We start from the raw sequence: 20,901 nt of genomic DNA on the forward strand, positions 1-20,901 counted from the left end.
TTTATTATTATATAAAAAATTCAAATAATTTTTATGAAAAATTTAAAAGCATTAATTAATATTATGAAAAATTAAAAAGTAATAATAAATTTATTATTAATTTAATAAAAAATCAAAAGATAAAATCAAAAATTATTAATTATTTATCATTATTCTAATGAAAAATTAAAATATTAGTATAAAAAATCTAAAAATTTAATAAAAAATTAAAAATTAAAAATATATATATTTAATAGGCCGGTTCGTTAAAGACTTGACATAAGACGACCAATTATAGTATGAGTTATGTTGTAAGTTTATATATTTTTAAAAACTAATCCAATACGAAGATGTGCAATTGTGAGGGTCTTAGACTTGATACAATCAACAAGTATAATAAACAATTATGAAATTAGTTTGATTTGACAAACCCTATTATTCTGTCTATCTAAATGATTAAAAATAGATAAATTTATTAAAACAATGAAAGATATGAGTGGAGTAAAATCTAATTTAATAAATAAAAAATTCGATTTACATCAAATCAACACCAATGTTTTAGTAAAATTAACGCAAAAAATGAACAATAATGCACAATTACCATTAAAAAACCAAAACAACTCTTCAAAGAGCATAGAAAATAAGAACAAACCCATATGGGAATACATGTCAAACAAACATAAAAACAAATTCACACACAACATAACCATTCTTGCAGATGGCTCCAGCTTGTTGATTGCAATTTTTGGAGGCTCCAACATCAGCATTTGATTCCAAGTGGTGCTCCTCGTTAGACATGGTTGAGTTGAGAGTTTCCTCTTCTTTTTTTTCTTTGAGTTTTAGTTCTTTCTTCTGTTTTGGTTTTATTTAAATTTCCCAAGATGCTACCTCCACCAATAGTTTGAGTTACAAAAAGGCCAAACGACTATTTGCCACCCAAGGTATGCTGTAATGACAAATTTTCATCCTTTAACTATGGAAACAACAAATACCTATCTATAGTCGGTTAAATTTAACAGAATCCTAACGTCTACAAATTTTATCTCTTTTTACCTCTCTAAACTTTAAAAACTAAAATTTTCCCTCAACCTAAGTTTTAAAAAATGGCAGTTTCACCCTAGGGTTTGGTTTTGAAATCTCCAGCGACTTCTCCGGCTCCATTGCCGACGACCTTTCCCTCCCGAAGCATCCTCTCCTTCTGACGATCTCTTTCCTCCCATTTGGAGGGCTGATCGGTGTCGGAGACGCCTTGGGAGACAAAGAACTTCGTCTTCCCCGACGAAGTTTTTCGTCTCCCAAGGCGTCTCCGACGTCGATCGACCTCCAAATAGGAGGAAAAAGGTCATCGGAAGGAGAGGATGCTTCGAGAGAGAGAGGTCGTCGGCAATAGAGCCGGAGATGTCGTCGGAGATTTCAAAACCAAACCCTAGGGTGAAACTGTCATTTTTTAAAACTTAGACTGGGGGAAAATTTTAGTTTTCAAAGTTTAGGGACGTAAAAATAGATTATATTTTAGTTTATTTTTTAATATTATAGAGAAAATGACGATTTTACCCTTACTATCATTATTTTTAACTGGCCATGGGTGAATATTTGATGTTTCTATAGTTAAAAGGTGGAAACTTGTCATTACAGCATACCTTGGGTGGGAAATAATCGTTTGGCCTTACAAAAATGAAAACATTCAAACAAATAAATATGAGTCAAAATTTAAACATACCAGTATGAAATTCTTTGATTTATGTAATTGTTAAAATTTCGGGAAATTAAAATAATTGCCCCAAAGATTAAGGGCTAAAACGAAATTACCCCTAAATTTTAACACTAAACGAAAATGCCCCAAAATTGTGAAGAGACAAAAATGCCCCTCCACTCAAAATCGTCCAAAACCACACGCACAACAGCCAAACACACGAAACTGAAAATTTTGAACACACGATTCGCGCACTCGACAACTCCGATTTCATTCGGCGATTTTTTCGACGTTTCCGACAACGACGATGGACAAAAAGGTTAGTAAAACAACCCTTGTCATCTCTTTATGCATTTCATTTCACGCTTTGAGCGATTTGATGCGAAATTTGGGTGTTTTGTGTTAGGGTTTACGGTTAGAAATTTTCGAAGAAAATGCTTGATTGTTTGCTGATTTTGATGAATTATGTTAGGGCTTTTATGTTAGATTAGGTTTAGAGTTGATTGTTGTTGAAATGGAGTTTGAAAAACGAAGTTTGGAAGGTGAAATGTGGCCACACGAATTCGGCAGTCATCACGTGAATGGCGTAATGACCACACGAATTCGTGTGGTCAGCATTTGTGTAGACAGAGAGGTGTTTTGAACTTTTCAAACTTTGTGGACTACACGGAATCGTGTGGTTGGGGGTGAAAATGCGCATTTTCATCGTGTGGTGGGGCATAGTTAAATTAGGAAACTGTGTAGGGTGGCAAAATTACGGTCAACCCCCCGAATTCATGTGGTTGACTCACGAATTCGCGTGGTGGGGCAAATTACAATTTTCCAGAAGTTTAATAGCATGTGTTTCCTCTTGTTGGAATCAGGGGGGCAGAATGTAATTCTATTAAATTTTAGGGCTTTTTTGATTTTTTCATATGAGATCAAATTGAAATTTAACCATCTTAAGGTTTTTTGACGTATAGAATTCGAATTTGATATCTGTTTTTTTGAATAAGGCCTCTATGTATAGAATTGAATAATTTATTCCAAAAAATTTATATAAATTTAATATAATTATAATTTAATTTTCATACAGGGAGCTGTACAAAAGAGAAAAAGAGACGAAAGCAGAGATGAACTGCGATTTCCTCTCGAAAAATACTTCAAGGCTCAAGTTACTACACGTGGATATAGAGATGTTGGAGCCGTGATAAAAAAATTATTAACAGAGAGACAATTACAAATGTTTCGGCGTACATGTTTCGGACACTTCCTAGAGTTGAAGGATAGTCGATTTAGTGGGGTCCTAATACATTCTTTCATCCTTCGAGTGGTAAATAAGATGACTTCGGGAGAGGAGTTATGGTTTCGGGTTAATGACGTGGATATCAGATTCAGTGCATATGAGTTTGCTATTATGACAGACCTTCGATTCAGTCATTTGGTAGATATCGACCTCTACATTCCATCGAAAGCCACAGATCGGATCCTCCAGACATATTTTCACGGGTGTAAATCAGTTACATATGTTGATCTGAGTCATGTTTTCCAGCAGAGACCGTGGGGGGAAGACGACACTGATGCAGTTAAGTTAGCACTATTGTTTTATCTTCACATGTGGTTGTTAGGGAGTGACTTGAGGAAAACAATTTCCCAAAAGATATTACAATTAGTTAATCATCTGGATGGGTTTAATGCATACCCGTGGGGAGTACGAGTATGACAGATGACATATCGCTCTATATGCGATAACATCTCCCGAATTTCTATGGATTTCGGTCCGAAAAAGAAAAAAAAAATCAGCTTAAGCAGTATGACATTATGAGATTTCCATTAGCGTTTCAGGTAATTATGATATTTATTAATTCAAACAAAAAATAAAAGTTTAAAATAAAATTAGTTTAATATGATTGTAAATATATACAATAATCGATTTATATTGATATTGCAGTTTTGGATTTACGAGACGCTGGACTCGTTATTTCGATGGATAGACGAGTCGCCGTATATGGGAGCCGCCTGGATGTTGAGATGGCACACGAAGGACATTCCGGGATGGGATTCTATCTCAGCTATCTTCACTGGAGATCCAGTAAGTACTAATTTATTAAGTATTAACACATACTCTGGATATGACAATAATGAATACTGAAAATAAATATTTTGTAGGATGATGTTAATTTTCCATTAGAGTTATCTCCAGTTGAGAGAGATACGGAGTGGTATGAGGATATCGTCCGATATACAGGGATGTCGGATAATCGATCTTCTTCAGCGTCAGCAGATGCACCATCGAGTCCTTGTGACGTTAGTTCTCTGATCGTAGCTCCTCCTCCTGTTGATGCTTCTGTTCAGCCCCCTCCCACGTGCCCGATTAGCGACCCTATCAAGGAGCTTATATTATTGGGTTTCGGGCTTAGGCCCCCTACCATCGAGCATATATCACCGGATCCCGTGCCTATGCCCCCTACCACTAAGCAGATACCAGATGATCATCCTACCACTAGACCAGATTTCTCCATTCATCACTTCGATGCTGCATTGGCTCAATGGGGAAATCTTATCTTAGCTCGACTTACTGGGTTAGAGGCTAGGATAGAGAATAGGTTTAGTCGCATTGATGGTAGGATGACTCTTATGGAGGATAGATTGAGTTGTATAGAGCATACGACGAGATTGAGTCGTACGGAGGCCGGATACTCTCATCACCATCCAGATACTGTCGGACAGGTAAACAAGTTAATACTTTACAAGATATTAAAATCTATTTATATACGTAATTGTTTGTAACTTTATAATAATTGCACATTATCTTACAGCCTTCTCAGGATGATGGTGATAGACACTCGACAGGTGCTTTCACGTTCTCGTCTTCACCTGTTGTCGATGTGAGTACTAACTGTTTCGAGTATTTTAAGAATGTTATTTCTGAAATAAATTTTAATATGTTAAAATTATTATAGCGTCAGTTGTTTGATGAGAGACCATCCCGAGAAGATATGATATTGACTGTTGATATCGGCGATTATATATCATTGCATGAGATCTTCTCGATGGTACCTTCTACGATGGTTCAGGTAGTCAAAACGTCCTCTTGAAATCAATGTTATATCTAAATTCTTTGATTGTACATCTATTAATCCCGTTAAATATAACTCTTCGATTAATTATTATTAATTACTAATACTGATACAGGATGTCGGCGATGATGGATTACTTCACATGAGCCCTTCTCCGTCGACACCTTCTGTGATTATTCCGGTTAGTATAACATAGATATACAATATTATATCTCATTTACACATTTGTAGTTTGATTTTCTCTAAACTTGTTATTATCGTTCTTTGTGCTAGCGGCCTGACGTTTCTACGACTACACCGATTACGAATCCCATTGTGACATCTGTTTCGACATTAGAGGTACGTACATTGTATAATGAATATTTTATTATTTTTTTGTTGAATAGTATGATTTACTAATATTAAATGTTAATATTGTCATAGGATATTACCGATGTCGATCAATCACCACATGCGGATGCTCCAGTATCCTTTTGGGAGGAGGTTGAGGTGAAGTGCCAAAATTTTCATCTATTAATTGTTACATTTGTTAATTTCAATAGTCGTTTAACCTTCCTATCATATTACAATAGGATCTCCATTTGGTCTATCTCAACACTTCAAGCAAAGGAAAATCGATGATCGAGATTGTTTCCGAGGATGATGAGGTCACTGATGAGGTTATTGAGATCCCTGCACACGAGGGCCAGGAGCAGGTAATTGAATATTTAAGAAATTTAATAACTACAATTAAAATAATTTATCATCGCATTTAGTCAATTCATATATTTGAATACAACTGGTCTCAAAAGAAAATATATTCGATATAGCTTCACTTGCGGATTCTCCAGCTATGACTCCAGCGATGCAGAAGGTATTAAAAAGTTTTGATTTTTACTAAATTTATTTATTTATTATTCATTTGACCTAACATATCATTTGTTTTAGTGTAGTATTTTTGCACAGTTCGTGGTAAGATTATCAAGAAGGGACCCCTGATTCGTAGTCCATACATGAATCCTCTGAAACCACAAGGCCAACGAACGAGACAGTCTGTACAGTTATCGAGAACTGAATGGGAGGAGGAATTCAAGAAGTGGTATGCAGAGCCGAACTTGTTCGAGAAACGTCATGTGTATGACATAGGTAAGAGGACCAAAGCAGCATTTTGGGGTACACTCATGAACACTTCCGGATGGTTGTCTAACGAGGTGAGTTCACTTTAACAAATAAATTTCGTATTTTGGTTAGATAATCCTTGTATAGCCTGATGACGTTATATCTTCTATTTTTTCAACATGTTGATTCGTTTTTGGGGTTATTACGTCGTCGCCAACATGATGATACTACGAATGTTCGACAGAATTGGACGACGGTTTTGAGTTGTTTTGTTGGATACATCCCTCATGAGTATGCGGCCTGGACGAGAGATCCGAATAGCTACTAGTTCCCTTCTCTCTTTACACGTATGGTGGATGCAGATTACCCACCTGAGTTACATTTGCAACCTTGGGGTATGATCGATAAGGTTAGTAATCGAATCTCGAGTACATTTTTGAAGAATAATCGATTAAGATCTAATTATAATTATATCAACGTGTACAAGTTTTTATCCCAATAAACTTTGAGAATGCTCATTGGGTAGCAGGGGTGTTGGATTTGAAGGAGTGGAAGATTACGGTTTACGACTCCTTATAGAGTTTCACAGCTGACCCGGAGCTATTTAGGTGAAAGATGTTGGGATATACATCGATGATACCACATTTACTAGCTGCAACATCATTTTGGGCCGATTCGCAGCGGAGTCCACGGGACGATCCATTTGCATTGCATAGGGTGGTGGATATACTGCAGCAGGTGCCCCTATCAGGTGACTGTGGGGTGTTCATGTTACGATACATCGAGTGTTTAGCACTTCACCGCTCGTTATGCTTTGAGGGGGAGGACTCGTTACGTCTGCGCACTCGTTTAGACACGCAGCTATATTTTCAAGATATTGATTGACGGTTATTGTATATGTTATTTGTATTTGTATATATGTTTATTTATTCATTTATCCATATATTTATCCATATATTGATTCATTTATATGTTCATAACAAATATATAACTAAAAATACTTCATCAAAGAATTAAGAAATATTAAAAAACTATAGTTAAAATTAAATACTTGAGAAGAGTTGAAAAAGATCACTTGATAGTTAAGAATTTCATATAATAAAAAAAATAAAATTATATAATGATATATTATCTATATATTTGAGAAGTGTTACGTTATGTTTAATTTAAAATCATCTAATTATATAATGATATATTATATATATATATATAGTTTTATCGTTATACGAATGTAAGATTGGATACAATTTTGATTTGAATTTGGAGTTCACAAACCACCCAGTATGAATTTTTATTCAAGATAAAATTAGCATCCCTTAAAATGATTTTTCAACTATTTAAGGTAAGTTTCTCTTTACTCAAATTTTTATCTTCATTTTATTTTTAATGTATTTGTAAATATTGAGAATATTTGCAAGGTATATATATATATATATATATATATATATATATATATATATATATATATATATATATATATATATATATATATATATATATATATATATATATATATATATATAAAATTTGTTTTCAACTTTTAATATATAGCCTTTATTAGGGTTGAATATGCATATGATTCAATATAAGGAATTGTGAAGCATAATTGAAGGATCTTTGTAGACCCAAAATAAAAAAACCAATATAAAAATATAATATTCGCAGTAACAATCACAAACATTAGGTTTACAGAAACAAATACAAGTACAACATTTATATTAAAATTAACATCCACGAACATTAGAGTTAAAAAAACAAGTACAAAATCAATATTTATATTAACATTAACAAGTACAAATAACAAGTGCATTTATTTCCCATCTTTCTTTTTTCTTCCTAAACTTGATGGTATAGAACTAGGTACTGGAATAGGGCTTCTACAGTTCTGTCTTGTATGTTCAGGTTAATGACATCGGCTACAGATAAGTTGTTCAACAACCTCTCCTTGAGAAGGCCGTCTGTTTTTATTTGCTGGACGTCCTGCACGACGACGATACACATATGGTGGGTGGATAACAGTTGTCTCCTCCGGATGAAGCCACTCTGACTGATCTCCCAATGGATTGACTGCGTCTGCATAAACGGTTCGATAAAAAACTGTGCTGTAGTATGAATGCACCTATTGAAGGCAGGTTGTAAGCTTCATATATCTTGCTACAACAATAACGTGCATGCAGGGAATCTTTGATAATTGAAATTTTTTACAAGTACATGTATGCTCCGTCAGGTCTACCAGGGCATCATATTGGCCACTACCAAGAACCTGGTATCTCTCAGTTGTTATAGGACGCACTTCTAAGTTTGAAGGCTTCCGTACACGTTTTGCGATCTTATCTTCAACCCAAGGTGTGACTGGACTGGTACAAGCATCTGTAAATCATATAAATATAAATTCATCTGGTTAGTAAACAAGTATAAGTTTAGTAACACACATTTATAATATAGTATAACGGTGAATATGAACTTACTGGCATGATTTCTTCTTTCATAAAACCATCGCTGCAATGTACCTCTAATGAACTCGATCAGCATAGTAATAGGTAAACCTCGAGCGTGTTTGACCAAGGCATTAAATGACTCAGCAATATTGATAGTCATTACATTATACCTATGGCCTAGAAAATATGCTCGTGCCCATCGATCATAACCCACTTCACACAGGTATGCAGTTGCCTCAGGGTGCAAACAGGACAATGATTTCATGACCTGTTGGAATTCAAATTCAGTGTATGCCTTGGCTGCTTTCTAGTACATCCATGCGACTTTAGCATTCTTTTTGTACTTGGACCGCATGTTACAATGGAGATGGTGACAACAATAACCGTGATGCACACTAGGGAAAACTTCAGCTAATGCAGAAAATATGCTGACATGTCGATCTGAAATGATGGCCAAATGAGGTACCTCACCAATACAATCCCTCAGCTTTGTTAAAAACCAGCACCATATGTCATGATCTTCTTTGGGACCAATCCCAAAAGCAAGTGGATATATTTGATTATTCTCATCTAATGCGACAACAATAAATAGTTGACCCAGATATCGACCCTTCAAGAAAACAATATCAATACAAATAACCGGTCGAATATGCTGCTGAAATGCACGGATACTACAACCGAATGCCATGTAAAAGTATTTAAATCGATCCTCTTCATCCGTTAGTATATGTGTCACCATCCCCGGATTGCAATGCTCTAAATTGAGGCAATACTCTGGTAGCAACATAAACGACTCTTCTGGTGTCCCCCTCAATGATTGAAGCGCCCAATTTCTCGCCCGTCATGCTTGTGCGTATGATATATCAATTTTATATCGATTGGCGATATCAGCAATGATCTCCTTCAGTCGATAAACACAATCAACTAAAATGAATTTGGTCCTCAAAATCTGCCCCAAAGCTCGAGCACCTGCTTGTCTATGATGAGGTAATATCTGATTTCTGCAACATGTGTGACAACTATCCATACGATGTAATTCAAAGCTATCAGTTTCTCCCACCCTAATTGCCCGTGCACGCCATTTACATTCTTTGTTGCGACATTTAAGAACCCATCTAAGCGTGTCTGATTTTTCCACAAAAAATTGATATCCCCTACGAAGCGCGTCTTGAGTTATCGCATCAATGACATGTTGTTTACTAGAAAATAATGTACCAGCTTTTGGAGAATCAGTATCAGTCGATGCTTTAGAGTTTCTAGATGTAGATGGTTGATCAGGAAAAGGTGGTAACCAATGAAATGCATCAGTAAGAACATTCCTACCAGCAGGATTTATTTCTGGAAAATAACTCGTACCTCCAATATCGTTATTACCATAGGTCTTCTTTTTAATCTCTGGTTCTTCGATTGGAATATTCTGTTCAACCTTTCCATTAAATTCACTCCAGTCTGAAAAAGTTGCTTCGTCCCCATTAAGAAATTCTTCTGCACGATACAATGCATCAACGTTAACTTCATTTATATGTGCAAAATCTTCCTTTGATAATTCTTGTTTCGGATTGATCTCGATATTTTGAATCTCTTCTACACCAATAGTTTGATTTTCTGGATAACTGCTCGACTCCCCACCTTGAAAATCTTCATTTGCTTGTTGAGTCTCATAACTATCATCAGTAACTGTAGTTATAACAAAAACTGGAACACATTCTTTGAAGAGGTTAGATAGACCGTTAAGAACCTTAACATCCTCATCATTCGAAATTTCTATCGGAGCACCGTTGTCGAGATGCCTTGGTTTCATACTCAACTGAATGTTAAATATCCGTCGATCTATATTACACTTGTCGCTCACTATTTCGATTAATTCTTCGAATAATGTGTATTCTGGAATTTTAATCAATTTCTTATTACCTCCAACATATTTTATAACATTATCATCATTTTCTATCCAATTTCCCCCATATCTAATTGAAGCATATCCAGCCATTTAGATTAATCCTACAATAAAATATATAATCAACATAAATAATACAACTGAAAATAATATTTACAGATGTCTATTACATAATTATACCTATTCCATAATTCAATTATATATTGTGACTACTTAAATATATCATGTTTTGGTATTACCCTTTAAAAAATAATAATTTAATTTAAAAGGGTAGTTTTGGTATTTAAGAGGATATTTGGGGCATTTTCGTTTAAATATTTTAATATAAGGGTATTTTTGCTTAACTCCTAAAATTTGGGGGTAAATTGTATATTGCCTAAATCAAATATATAATCAACATAAATAATACGACTGAAAATAGTATTTACAGATATCTATTACATAATTATATCTATTTCATACTTCAATTCGACAAAATAATATTATTAAACATACCCTACTAATTTTTATTATTTTACTTATTACACACAACTATAATTTATTATATAAAATGTCACATATAATTACATTATTAATAAAATAATAACGATTGAAATAATATCATGTTATCCTATACTACTATAATATTAAAAACATAACCTATCTAATTTTTATTATTTTACATATTACATATAACTATAATTTATTATATAAAATATCATATATAATTGCATTATTAATAAAATAATAACGATTAAAGTAATGACAGGGATAAATACCTCGTAATGACGAACTTTTCTCTTCACGCCCGAAATCTTGAACACGAACTTATTTTCTCTCTTCAGAAATCTCTCTCAGATATGTTAAAAATGAAGGAAGATATGTGGTTTATATAGAAATAGAGGAAGGGTAGTTTTGGTATTATTTTGGAGTATTTTTGTTTAAATACTTTAATTTAAGGGTATTTATGCTTTAACCCCAAAATTTATGGTAAATTTGTTTATTACCCTTAAATAAAATAGTAATTTAAATTAGAAAGGTAGTTTTGGTATTTAATGAGATATTTGAGGTATTTTCGTTTAAATACTTTAATTTAAGAGTATTTATGCTTTAACCCCAAAATTTGAGGTAAATTTTTTATTACCCCACAAAAAAGGGCATTTATTTTAATTTCCCTAAAATTTCTCTTAAAAAAAAAGTTTCAAAGTACTATTGGTTTTAAAAATATTTTTATTAACTTTTTTGTGGTAGCATTCTGAATTTGTGAAATTAAAAATTAATAAAAATATTTTTAAAATTAATTCCACGTGCAGTGCAGGTGTAGCCATCCCATCGCAAAAGCGGGTATTTCAAGTGGTACGGATACAAGCTGATATGGATTAGAAACTTGAAACCCATATCCTCCTACGTACCCGTGGGCAAACCGTTCCTTTGCAGATCTAATTCTAATTATAATTTAAGACAATCAGATCAGACTTAATTGTCTTCTGTTTTGACTTTAGAATGTAGTACAGTACAGTAGGCCTCCCGATGGTAATTTTCAATTCATCGTCTGCCTGAATCGTGGGATTTGTGGTTGGTGGTGGCTCAGTCTCATATAAAATCCTACTCTCCATCCCTCCCTCTTTTTCACATTTCTTGATTTTTATCTTCAGACATCTTAACTCTCTGTCGGTGCCAAAATGAAGGTTATCGATAAGATTAGACAAGGTACTTCATCAGACAAGGTCGTCTTCTCCTTCGAATTCTTTCCCCCCAAGACCGAAGATGGCGTCGACAATCTCTTCGACCGTATGGACCGTATGGTCTCTCACAATCCCGCATTTTGCGACATCACCTGGGGCGCGGGTGGCTCCACCGCTGATCTCACTCTTGACATCGCTAACCGTATGCAGAACGTCATCTGTGTCGAGACTATGATGCATCTCACTTGTACTAACATGCCTGTTGAAAAGATCGACCATGCTCTTCAAACTATCAAGTCTAATGGCATTCAGAATGTTCTCGCTCTTCGTGGCGATCCTCCTCATGGACAGGATAAGTTCGTCCAGATCCAGGGTGGCTTTGCCTGCGCTCTCGACCTCGTATGTATTCTATGCCTACAGTTCTCATGTTCAGTAGTCTTAGCGTATGAAGTTGTTTCATATAATTGGCAGCTTAAAAAATCATTCAGTTTAACTGAAATATTTCTTAGTAATCATGTAAGTTATGTACACTTACATTTACTATGGTTTTATTTTTGTGGGTGTAATAATATGTTAATTTCGATAAACACGATTGTTAGTTACAACATAGAACCAAAATATGACTAATGTGGTTACTGGTTGTGGTAGATTTGCAGTATAAATTCTTTTGTCAGTGTGAATTACTATTGTTACTAATTTTGCAGGTGAAACATATTAGATCCCAGTATGGTGACTACTTTGGCATTACTGTTGCCGGTTACCCAGGTTATTTTTGTTTGATTTTAATATTTTTTATTGGTAATTAATTAATCGTTATGAATATAATTATAATAACGGTAATCTATATTGATGATCAGAGGCACACCCCGATGCCATTGGACCTGATGGAGTGGCTACTTTGGAATCTTATACCAACGATCTTCAATATCTGAAGAAAAAGGTCGTACTACTATTCATTTCGCGCAACAATAAACTCATAATCAATAGCTAATCATATTTTGAATTGATTATTTATGGAGTTTGTATTGAATTTATGACGGATGGAGTTGAGTGTTCTGATGGTTTGATTTGATAGGTGGATGCTGGCGCAGATCTGATTGTTACTCAACTTTTTTATGATACTGATATCTTTCTCAAGTTTGTGAATGACTGCCGCCAAATTGGAATAACTTGCCCCATTGTACCCGGAATTATGCCAATTAATAACTACAAGGGTTTCTTGCGCATGACTGGTTTTTGTAAAACAAAGGTATGGCAGTTCCTGTGTGTTCACATAACTAAAGTAACTTTATGAAAATTGTGAACTATTAGTTGTTACCATTGATTTCTATGCCATTTGAAATGGACAAAATTGGAGAAAGTAATTAACTGAGAATTTTGACCTTGTGTGTGCTTGCTAAACATTCATCCTTCATTTTGTGCTATGTCTGTTGATTGTTGATAATATTTGATAGAATTTCGTGGTTCTTCTATATTTATTGACATAAGTTTGCTTTTGATGGTATGTTGTAGATACCAGCTGAGGTTACTGCTGCCCTGGAGCCTATCAAAGACAATGAAGAAGCTGTTAAAGCCTATGGAATTCACCTTGGAACAGAAATGTGCAAGAAAATCTTAGCTAATGGGATCAAGACATTGCATCTCTATACACTAAATATGGAGAAGTCAGCATTAGCCATTTTAATGGTTATTTCCAGATATCCTATTCAGATTTGAACTATCCTGTTTGTGATTAATATTTATCATTAAGGTTGGGCCTTCCTAATGATAGATTTACATTTGTAGAATCTTGGTTTGATTGAACAGTCCAAAATTTCCAGATCCTTACCTTGGAGACCTCCTACTAATATTTTCCGTGTTAAAGAAGGTGTTCGTCCTATATTTTGGTAAGCAGTGTAAATTAGGCTGCAAAATTATGAGATTTGATAGTATGATCGAAGCATCCATATAACTTGCTTATTACTGTGCAACATGTCATTGCATTGTAATAGGTAAACTTTTGTAGACATCTTATATACTGGTCTATGGATACAGGGCTAATCGTCCAAAGAGTTACTTGTCAAGGACAACAGGTTGGGATCAGTATCCTTGTGGGCGATGGGGTGATTCTCGTAATCCATCATATGGTGCTTTATCTGACTATCAGGTAATGATATGATTATTGAACTTCAGCCTTTTTCTTTCAGATACTGTTAGAACTTTCAAATTTTAATCCAAGTTATTGTTTTTTTCAATCTCTGAATATGTTTCTTGAGAAAAGAATTTAATGCTTCTGTTTCAGTTGCAATCTATGTTTGTTGGACAACAAGCTTGTTGTATACTGATCTCTGTAATTTTGAAAACTATGCTTACATGACATCCAAATCAGATACGGCGATGCACTTATGTAATCATCATTTGCTTTTGTGATTCTGTGGCTTGTTTCATATATTTCTGTTGGTTTTTCATCCATGGGGTCTATTTGCTCTGATTTGATGGGTGTGTTACTTCAGTGTTTTCCTTTTAGTTTAAAAAAAACATAGATCAAGAGGAAAATTAGAAATGATATGAGAGAAGATAGGCAGCGATAGGTGATGGGAAGAAAAGAAATTGTTGTATTAGATACTCTTGTTGAAGGACACTATTCTTAATATAGACAAATGTATTGTATTCTTAAAGTCATTGAATTACGAATTATGATTCACAGAAAAAGTTGTCCTTAATTAGATGTCACATGCACTGTTGTGGACATTTTTGGAGTAATACATAAGTTGAACTTCTCTGATTAATGTTATGTTATGCGTTATTATGGATCTAGTGCTCCAGAGTCAACAGTTGTCTTGTAATGGTAAAGGATACTGGCCCCCACGGAATTTGGTTCTCTGTACACATGGTTCTTGGAATGCTTTGTTATGATTCTGTTAAGATGATGCATTGCACTTGAATGCAAAATGCCATGGCTGTGTAAATTATATGGATGTGTAGATGTTGCTTTCTTCTATTTGTATTATTGTCGTATTCTCAGTATCTCTTTTCATTTTATGTGATAATTATTCGTTTGATTATCATACTTGAGAATTGATCTTGTCATGATGACAAATGTATTATGATACTTGAGAATTGAGAATTAATATAGACAAATGTATTGTATTCTTAAAGTCATTGAATTACAAATTATGATACACAGAAAAAGTTGTCCTTAATTAGGTGTCATATGCACTGTTGTAGACATTTTTGGAGCTAATACATATGTAGAACTTCTCTGATTAATGTTATGTTATGCATTATTATGGATCTAGTGCTCCACAGTCAACACTTGTCTTGTAATGGTAAAGGATACTGGCCCCTGTGGAATTTGGTTCTCCGTACACATGGTTCTTGGAATGCTTTGTTATGATTCTGTTAAGATGATGCATTGCATGTGTATGCAAAATGCCATGGCTGTGTAAATTATATAGATGTGTAGATGTTGCTTTCTTCTATTTATATTATTGTCAAATTCTCAATATCTCTTTTCATTTTACGTGATAATCATTCGTTTGATTATGATATTTGAGAATTGATCTTGTTATGATGAAAACCCACAACTTAGTTGAAGGATGTTCGTTCACTTATCATTTAATTTAGACATTGTGAATATGTCATGTTTGACTCAATTTATAATTTTCTGAACAGTTCATGCGTCCACGTGCACGAGACAAGAAACTTCAAGATGAATGGGCTGTCCCCTTGAAAAGCATTGAAGATATTTGTGAAGTAAAGATTCATCTCTGATGTATTGTGTTTTCTCTTCCTGAATCAAATAATTACAACTGCATGGGTTAACATGGTTCTGTTGGGAATGTTGTATATCAGAAATTTAAGAAATACTGCCTTGGGAAGTTGAGAAGTAGTCCTTGGTCTGAGTTAGACCTTCAGCCAGAGACAAACATCATAAATGAACAGCTTGGGAAGATCAACATGAAAGGTTTTCTCACAATCAATAGCCAACCAGCTGTCAACGGAGAAAGCTCCGATTCACCAACTGTCGGTAAGTAAAAACATGTGCAGATTTATGCTTCCTATGTGTCTATTTGGATGTGCTTTTTGGAAAATTATTTTCATACAGAAGATATACTTGTTTTTTATTTTTGTATAATTATATTAAATGTGTTTGCTAGTTCTGTTAAGTTAGTGAGACTTCAGATAAAAGTTTTATTTTACTGAGTTGGCAATAAGTTGTACTTGTTGATTAGGGTCCTTTTTATAAAAGGGCAGCAGTATTGTTCTTGTACAGGCTTTTGTGCATTTTATTGAAGGATTACTCTTCCCCTATATGTTTTCCCTGGTCCCCTTCCATTTCCCAATAATTTTGCTCCACAGCAGAGTGCTTACCACCATGTGTCTCATCACATTTCTGATACGTGGTTGCAGGATGGGGTGGGCCAGGAGGATATGTTTACCAGAAGTCCTATCTAGAGTTTTTCTGCTCTAAGGAGAAGTTGAATGCACTTGTTGAAAAATGCAAGGCTCTGCCATTTATAACTTATATGGCTGTCAACAAAGAAGGGAATTGGATATCCAATTGCAGTGAAACAAATGTGAATGCGGTAACTTGGGGAGTCTTCCCCGGTAAGGAGATTATCCAACCTACTGTTGTTGATCCTACTAGTTTTGTGGTGTGGAAGGACGAGGCATTTGAAATATGGTCAAGATCATGGGCTGCCTTATTCCCACAAGGTGACTCATCAAGAAAATTGCTTGAAGAGGTTAGATTGTAATTTTAAAAATGTCATCTTATATTTTATTAGTTACTCGTTCATGTATCATAATAACCATAATGCTTCTTCCTCTATATATTTGCAGGTGCAGAGCAACTATTATTTGGTTAGCTTGGTCGAAAATGACTACGTCCAAGGCGATATATTTTCTGTTTTCGCAGATTTCTGAAATGAATTGTTCAACTCAGCTCGTCACTTTGAAGGTCATGGAAGGCATCCACAGTGGTACCCATCTCAAATTCAGTTATAATTCTATTTGCGATTGGAATGTATTGAATTATATTATTGTTAATTGATTGTAGTAATAAGATATTGGGATTTTGATACCTCCCTACTGGTTAGAGCAAGCTTCATTTGGGGTTTGTATTTAATATTGTTTGTTGGATGGAAACTGAAATCTGCAAATTGTTGTACTGTAACCTATTATAGCCTTCTAATACGAGATGATTCATGTCTGTACTACTTTTCAAGCCTTTAATACTTTGCCCTCATCCAATGGCTTGTAGTAGAAGAAACTCTGAGAAGATAGTTTGACGCACTCTTAGGTAACGTGTTTTTTTGTCAATGAATTGTTTCCCTTTTGTTGTTTTCATCCACATGCATGGGAGATATAACTAAGCAGAAGCAGTCACAAGACAATCAAACTTTCTGCTTCAAATTGGAGATATAATCAAGCAGCAGTCTCAGAAATCCAAATCTACAGCTCCTGGAAACTGAATGTTTTTGCGTGCTAGCTTTATTTAAGGATTGAAAAAGAGCACTAGCACTAGTGGTTGTAAGTTATGTGGAATGGAGATGAGCTTTAAGACTTCATATGCAAAAAGATACACCAACTCCAATATTGATTTTTTTCAGGCTGATATGTCTTAGGAAGAAATAACTTTGAAAAAAGACATTTGGTCTTTTATCTGACATTATCATCCCTTGCCTTAGCGGTAAAGTGCTTCAAGAAACATAAAACAAGAACCTAATAACTTTTCAACCGGGCCAAGCATCAACATGAGCAAGCTGGTGGCAGACATGATGGCACTTACGGGACCTGAAATCACTTTTACTTATTAAACTCAGAGTAATGATAACAGACAATAATACATGATGATGACAGACAGTATAAAATAGCTGACAAAATGCTTCTCAATTTTCAATCTTTGAATATTTAATTCTACATTCACTTTCCTCTCACGTTAAATCTTTAAAAAGAAAACCATATGACATCCAGGGTTTATTGGTACCAAAAAAGCAGTGCAGAATTAAAATGAAATTCACAGGCTGCTCAGCCGATATTTGCATTCTTCAGAGATCTGCACATCACTACACCTGCACAAGTCTGCATGAATTGCTCTCCAAGCATAGCAATACAAGAATCATCTGTCTTGAGATGAGGCTGAACTGATTCCCAAATCTTTTTCTTCTGAATCTGCATAATGTAACGAGCAAAACACAACACAGCTTTAAGGACATCAGCCGACATAACATCAAGCATGCCACAACAGTTTATCCTAACAACAACACTCACTTCACCAATATTTTATTGTTTAATAAAAAGATGTATCAAGCGTTTCGTCATACAACTGAAAAGAAGGGCTCTTGCTGGTTTATAGTATTCCCAGGGGATAAAAAAAAAAAAAGAATCACAGAAATATATTGAGAAAAATAAAAAACAAAGCATAATAAAATGAAGAAGCCATTCGTATGTTTGGTTTTAACCCAATTAGAGTATAATAAAATGAAACAATAACATGCCAATTCAGCAACAAATCAAATAAAAAATTACATCTTTTGAAGCGAATTAATCAATGAAGTAACCTGGTTAGGCGTGGCAGGAGCTGATTGATTTTCTTTATCTTCTTCAGAGCCAAACCATATTCTTGCTCCAGGAAGTGAACCCTCAGGAGGCTCAAGCAGCTCAACATTCTCATGAGCAGCATCAGAAGCAGCCAAAAGCATTCCATTAGACTTCACACCTCGCATATTTCTGGGCTTCAAATTAGCGAGCACAATTACTTTTCTATCCTGCAAGAAATCAATGGGAATGTACTTAACGAGACCACTGCATATAATTCTGGGCCCAGCTTCACCCACGTCCACTTCTTCCACATAAAGCGGATCCGCCTCCGCGTGTCTCCACGCTTTTATTATTCGGCCAACCCTTATGTCGAGCATGTTGGCTGCATCCTTTATGTTAACATTGTTATCCTTAGCCTTATCTGACGATGATGAAGTGGTGGAGGTGGTGGTGGCAGCAGTGTCTGGGGTGTTAGTTGGAGATGTGCAAAATGAGGGGGAGAGATTAGAGTTGTTGTGGGGATGATGGGGGTGAAAGTGATAGAATCGTGGAGTTTGGGATATGGGGCTGATTTTCTGCGACGATAGTGAAAAGGAAAGGGGTCTATTTGTGGATTTGGCGGAAGAGAAGGGAGAAATGAGGAGCTGGACACGAACGCCGCCGGCGCCGCCTCTCAAAATGTTGGCCCCAACAGCCATAGTAGTTGTTGCCATCTAGTAATTTGAAGTATTTCTTCTTACTCTCCAGAAGCTCTGGGTTGGAGCCGTCAGCTTCTTCACAGAAGAGATTTAAAAGAACATTTGGGGGAAATATTTGGTTAAAAGTAATTTAACAATGGTGTAATCTAGCATACAATCAGATTGTCTAGTATTAAAATAATTTTTATTTTTTATTTATTAAAATTTATAATATCTTTTTCCATTAATATAATAATTACCATTAAATATAATTTGATTTAGTTTGAAATTTAAAACAATTTTAGTTTGATTTTAAAATTTTTTAAATCATTTTTCAATTTAGTTTAAAAAAACTTTTAAACTGTACCACATTCCTAATTCAAAGGCTTAAACAATTAAAAAAAAAAAGGCAATTGTGGTTGTTTTCTTGACCAAGTACTCCCACAGAACATGAAGCTCCAAGGTACTCTTTAAATTTTTATTTAGGCCAAACGACTATTTCCCACCCAAGGTATGCTGCAATCTCAAGTTTCTATCATTTAACTATAGAAACACCAAACACCCACCCATGACCGGTTAAATTTAACGAAACCCTAACCCTTGAAAATTTAATCTCATTTTCCCCCATAAAAGTTTAAAAACTAACATTTTTTCCCTAAACTAAGTTTGAAAAGATTGCATTCCCCCCCTAGGGTTTAGTTTCCAAACCCTTTCACTTTCTCCGGTGCCATCGCCGACCGTCTCCCCCTCCCAACGGTTTCTCTTCCACCACAACCCCCTTTAACTCCACCCCAACCCATCCGCCGTAGAGAGACATTGTCTAGGAAGAGAAATCTTCTTCTCAGACGATGAAGACGAGATCGATCGATCTCATCTTCGTTGTTTGGGAAGACGATCGTCTTCCCAGATGAAGACGACTTGTCTTCCTAGAGGACGACGAGTCGTCTCTTCTTCGTTTGGGAAGACGATCGTCTTCCCAGACGATGACGACTGGGAAGACAAAGAACTTCATCTTCCCCGACGAAGTTCTTTGTCTTCCACGACTTCTCTGACGTCGATTAGACATCCAAATGAGAGGAAAAAGATCATCGGAAGGAGAGGATGCTTCGGGAGTGAGAGGCCGTCGGTAATGGAGCCGGAGATGTCGCCAGAGATTTCAAAACGAAACCCTAGGGTGAAACTGTGATTTTTTAAAACTTAGGCTGGGAAAAAAATTTAGTTTTTAAAGTTTAGGGGGGCAAAAGTAGATTCTATGTTAGTTTATTTTTAATATTATATAGAAAATGACGATTTTACCTTTACCACCGTTAATTTTAACTGCTCATGAGTGGGTGTTTGGTGTTTTTATAGTTAAAAGGTGGAAACTTGAGCTTGCAGCATACCTTGGGTGGGAAATAGTCGTTTGGCCTTTTATTTAGGCCAAAGGACTATTTCCCACTCAAAGTATGCGATTTTTTCAAGTTTTTCTCTATTAACTTTGAAAATACTATTTACCCACTCATAGCTGTTAAAATTAACAGAACTCTAACGTTTGAAAAATTTATCTCATTTGACCCCCTAAACCCTAAAAACTAACCATTTTTCTCAACCCAAGTTTTAAAAATTAGCATTTTCCCCCCTAGGGTTTTCAATTTTTGGGAGTTAGTTTTCTGACGTCGTTTCTTCCTCTCCGATGACCTCCAGGCGACTTTTCTTCCTCTCCGGTGCGACCTCCTTCCAATGGTTGTCCTGGGAGCGGTCATCGACGAAGATGACTCGTCTTTGTCAAGACGAAGATGAGGTCTTTATCGATGATTGCACCCAGGACAACCGTTGGAAGGAGGCCGCGTGAGAGAGGAAGAAGCGTCGCCTGAAGGTTGCCAGAGAGGAAGAAA

At 35.3% G+C, this 20,901-nt stretch overlaps 2 protein-coding genes across 2 annotated transcripts; one reads left to right on the plus strand and one right to left on the minus strand.

Annotated features, from left to right (window-relative positions):
• The first annotated feature begins 11,621 nt into the window (after window positions 1-11,621).
• LOC123196293 (methylenetetrahydrofolate reductase 2-like) lies at window positions 11,622-17,026 on the plus strand. Its single transcript, XM_044610261.1, has 11 exons — window positions 11,622-12,224; window positions 12,530-12,590; window positions 12,683-12,765; window positions 12,901-13,074; window positions 13,338-13,511; window positions 13,611-13,711; window positions 13,860-13,971; window positions 15,480-15,560; window positions 15,660-15,834; window positions 16,218-16,552; window positions 16,650-17,026. The coding sequence occupies exons 1-11, from the start codon at window positions 11,823-11,825 to the stop codon at window positions 16,731-16,733; spliced, it is 1,782 nt and encodes a 593-aa protein (XP_044466196.1). The 5' UTR covers window positions 11,622-11,822; the 3' UTR covers window positions 16,734-17,026.
• Window positions 17,027-17,599: 573 nt separating this feature from the next.
• LOC123196295 (aminoacyl tRNA synthase complex-interacting multifunctional protein 1) lies at window positions 17,600-19,172 on the minus strand. Its single transcript, XM_044610262.1, has 2 exons — window positions 18,371-19,172; window positions 17,600-17,981 (listed from the first exon to the last, which is right to left on the minus strand). The coding sequence occupies exons 1-2, from the start codon at window positions 19,061-19,063 to the stop codon at window positions 17,838-17,840; spliced, it is 837 nt and encodes a 278-aa protein (XP_044466197.1). The 5' UTR covers window positions 19,064-19,172; the 3' UTR covers window positions 17,600-17,837.
• Between the last annotated feature and the right edge of the window lie 1,729 nt (window positions 19,173-20,901).

The sequence above is a fragment of the Mangifera indica genome, chromosome 14 (assembly GCF_011075055.1).
Source record: "Mangifera indica cultivar Alphonso chromosome 14, CATAS_Mindica_2.1, whole genome shotgun sequence".
Lineage (NCBI taxonomy): Eukaryota > Viridiplantae > Streptophyta > Magnoliopsida > Sapindales > Anacardiaceae > Mangifera > Mangifera indica.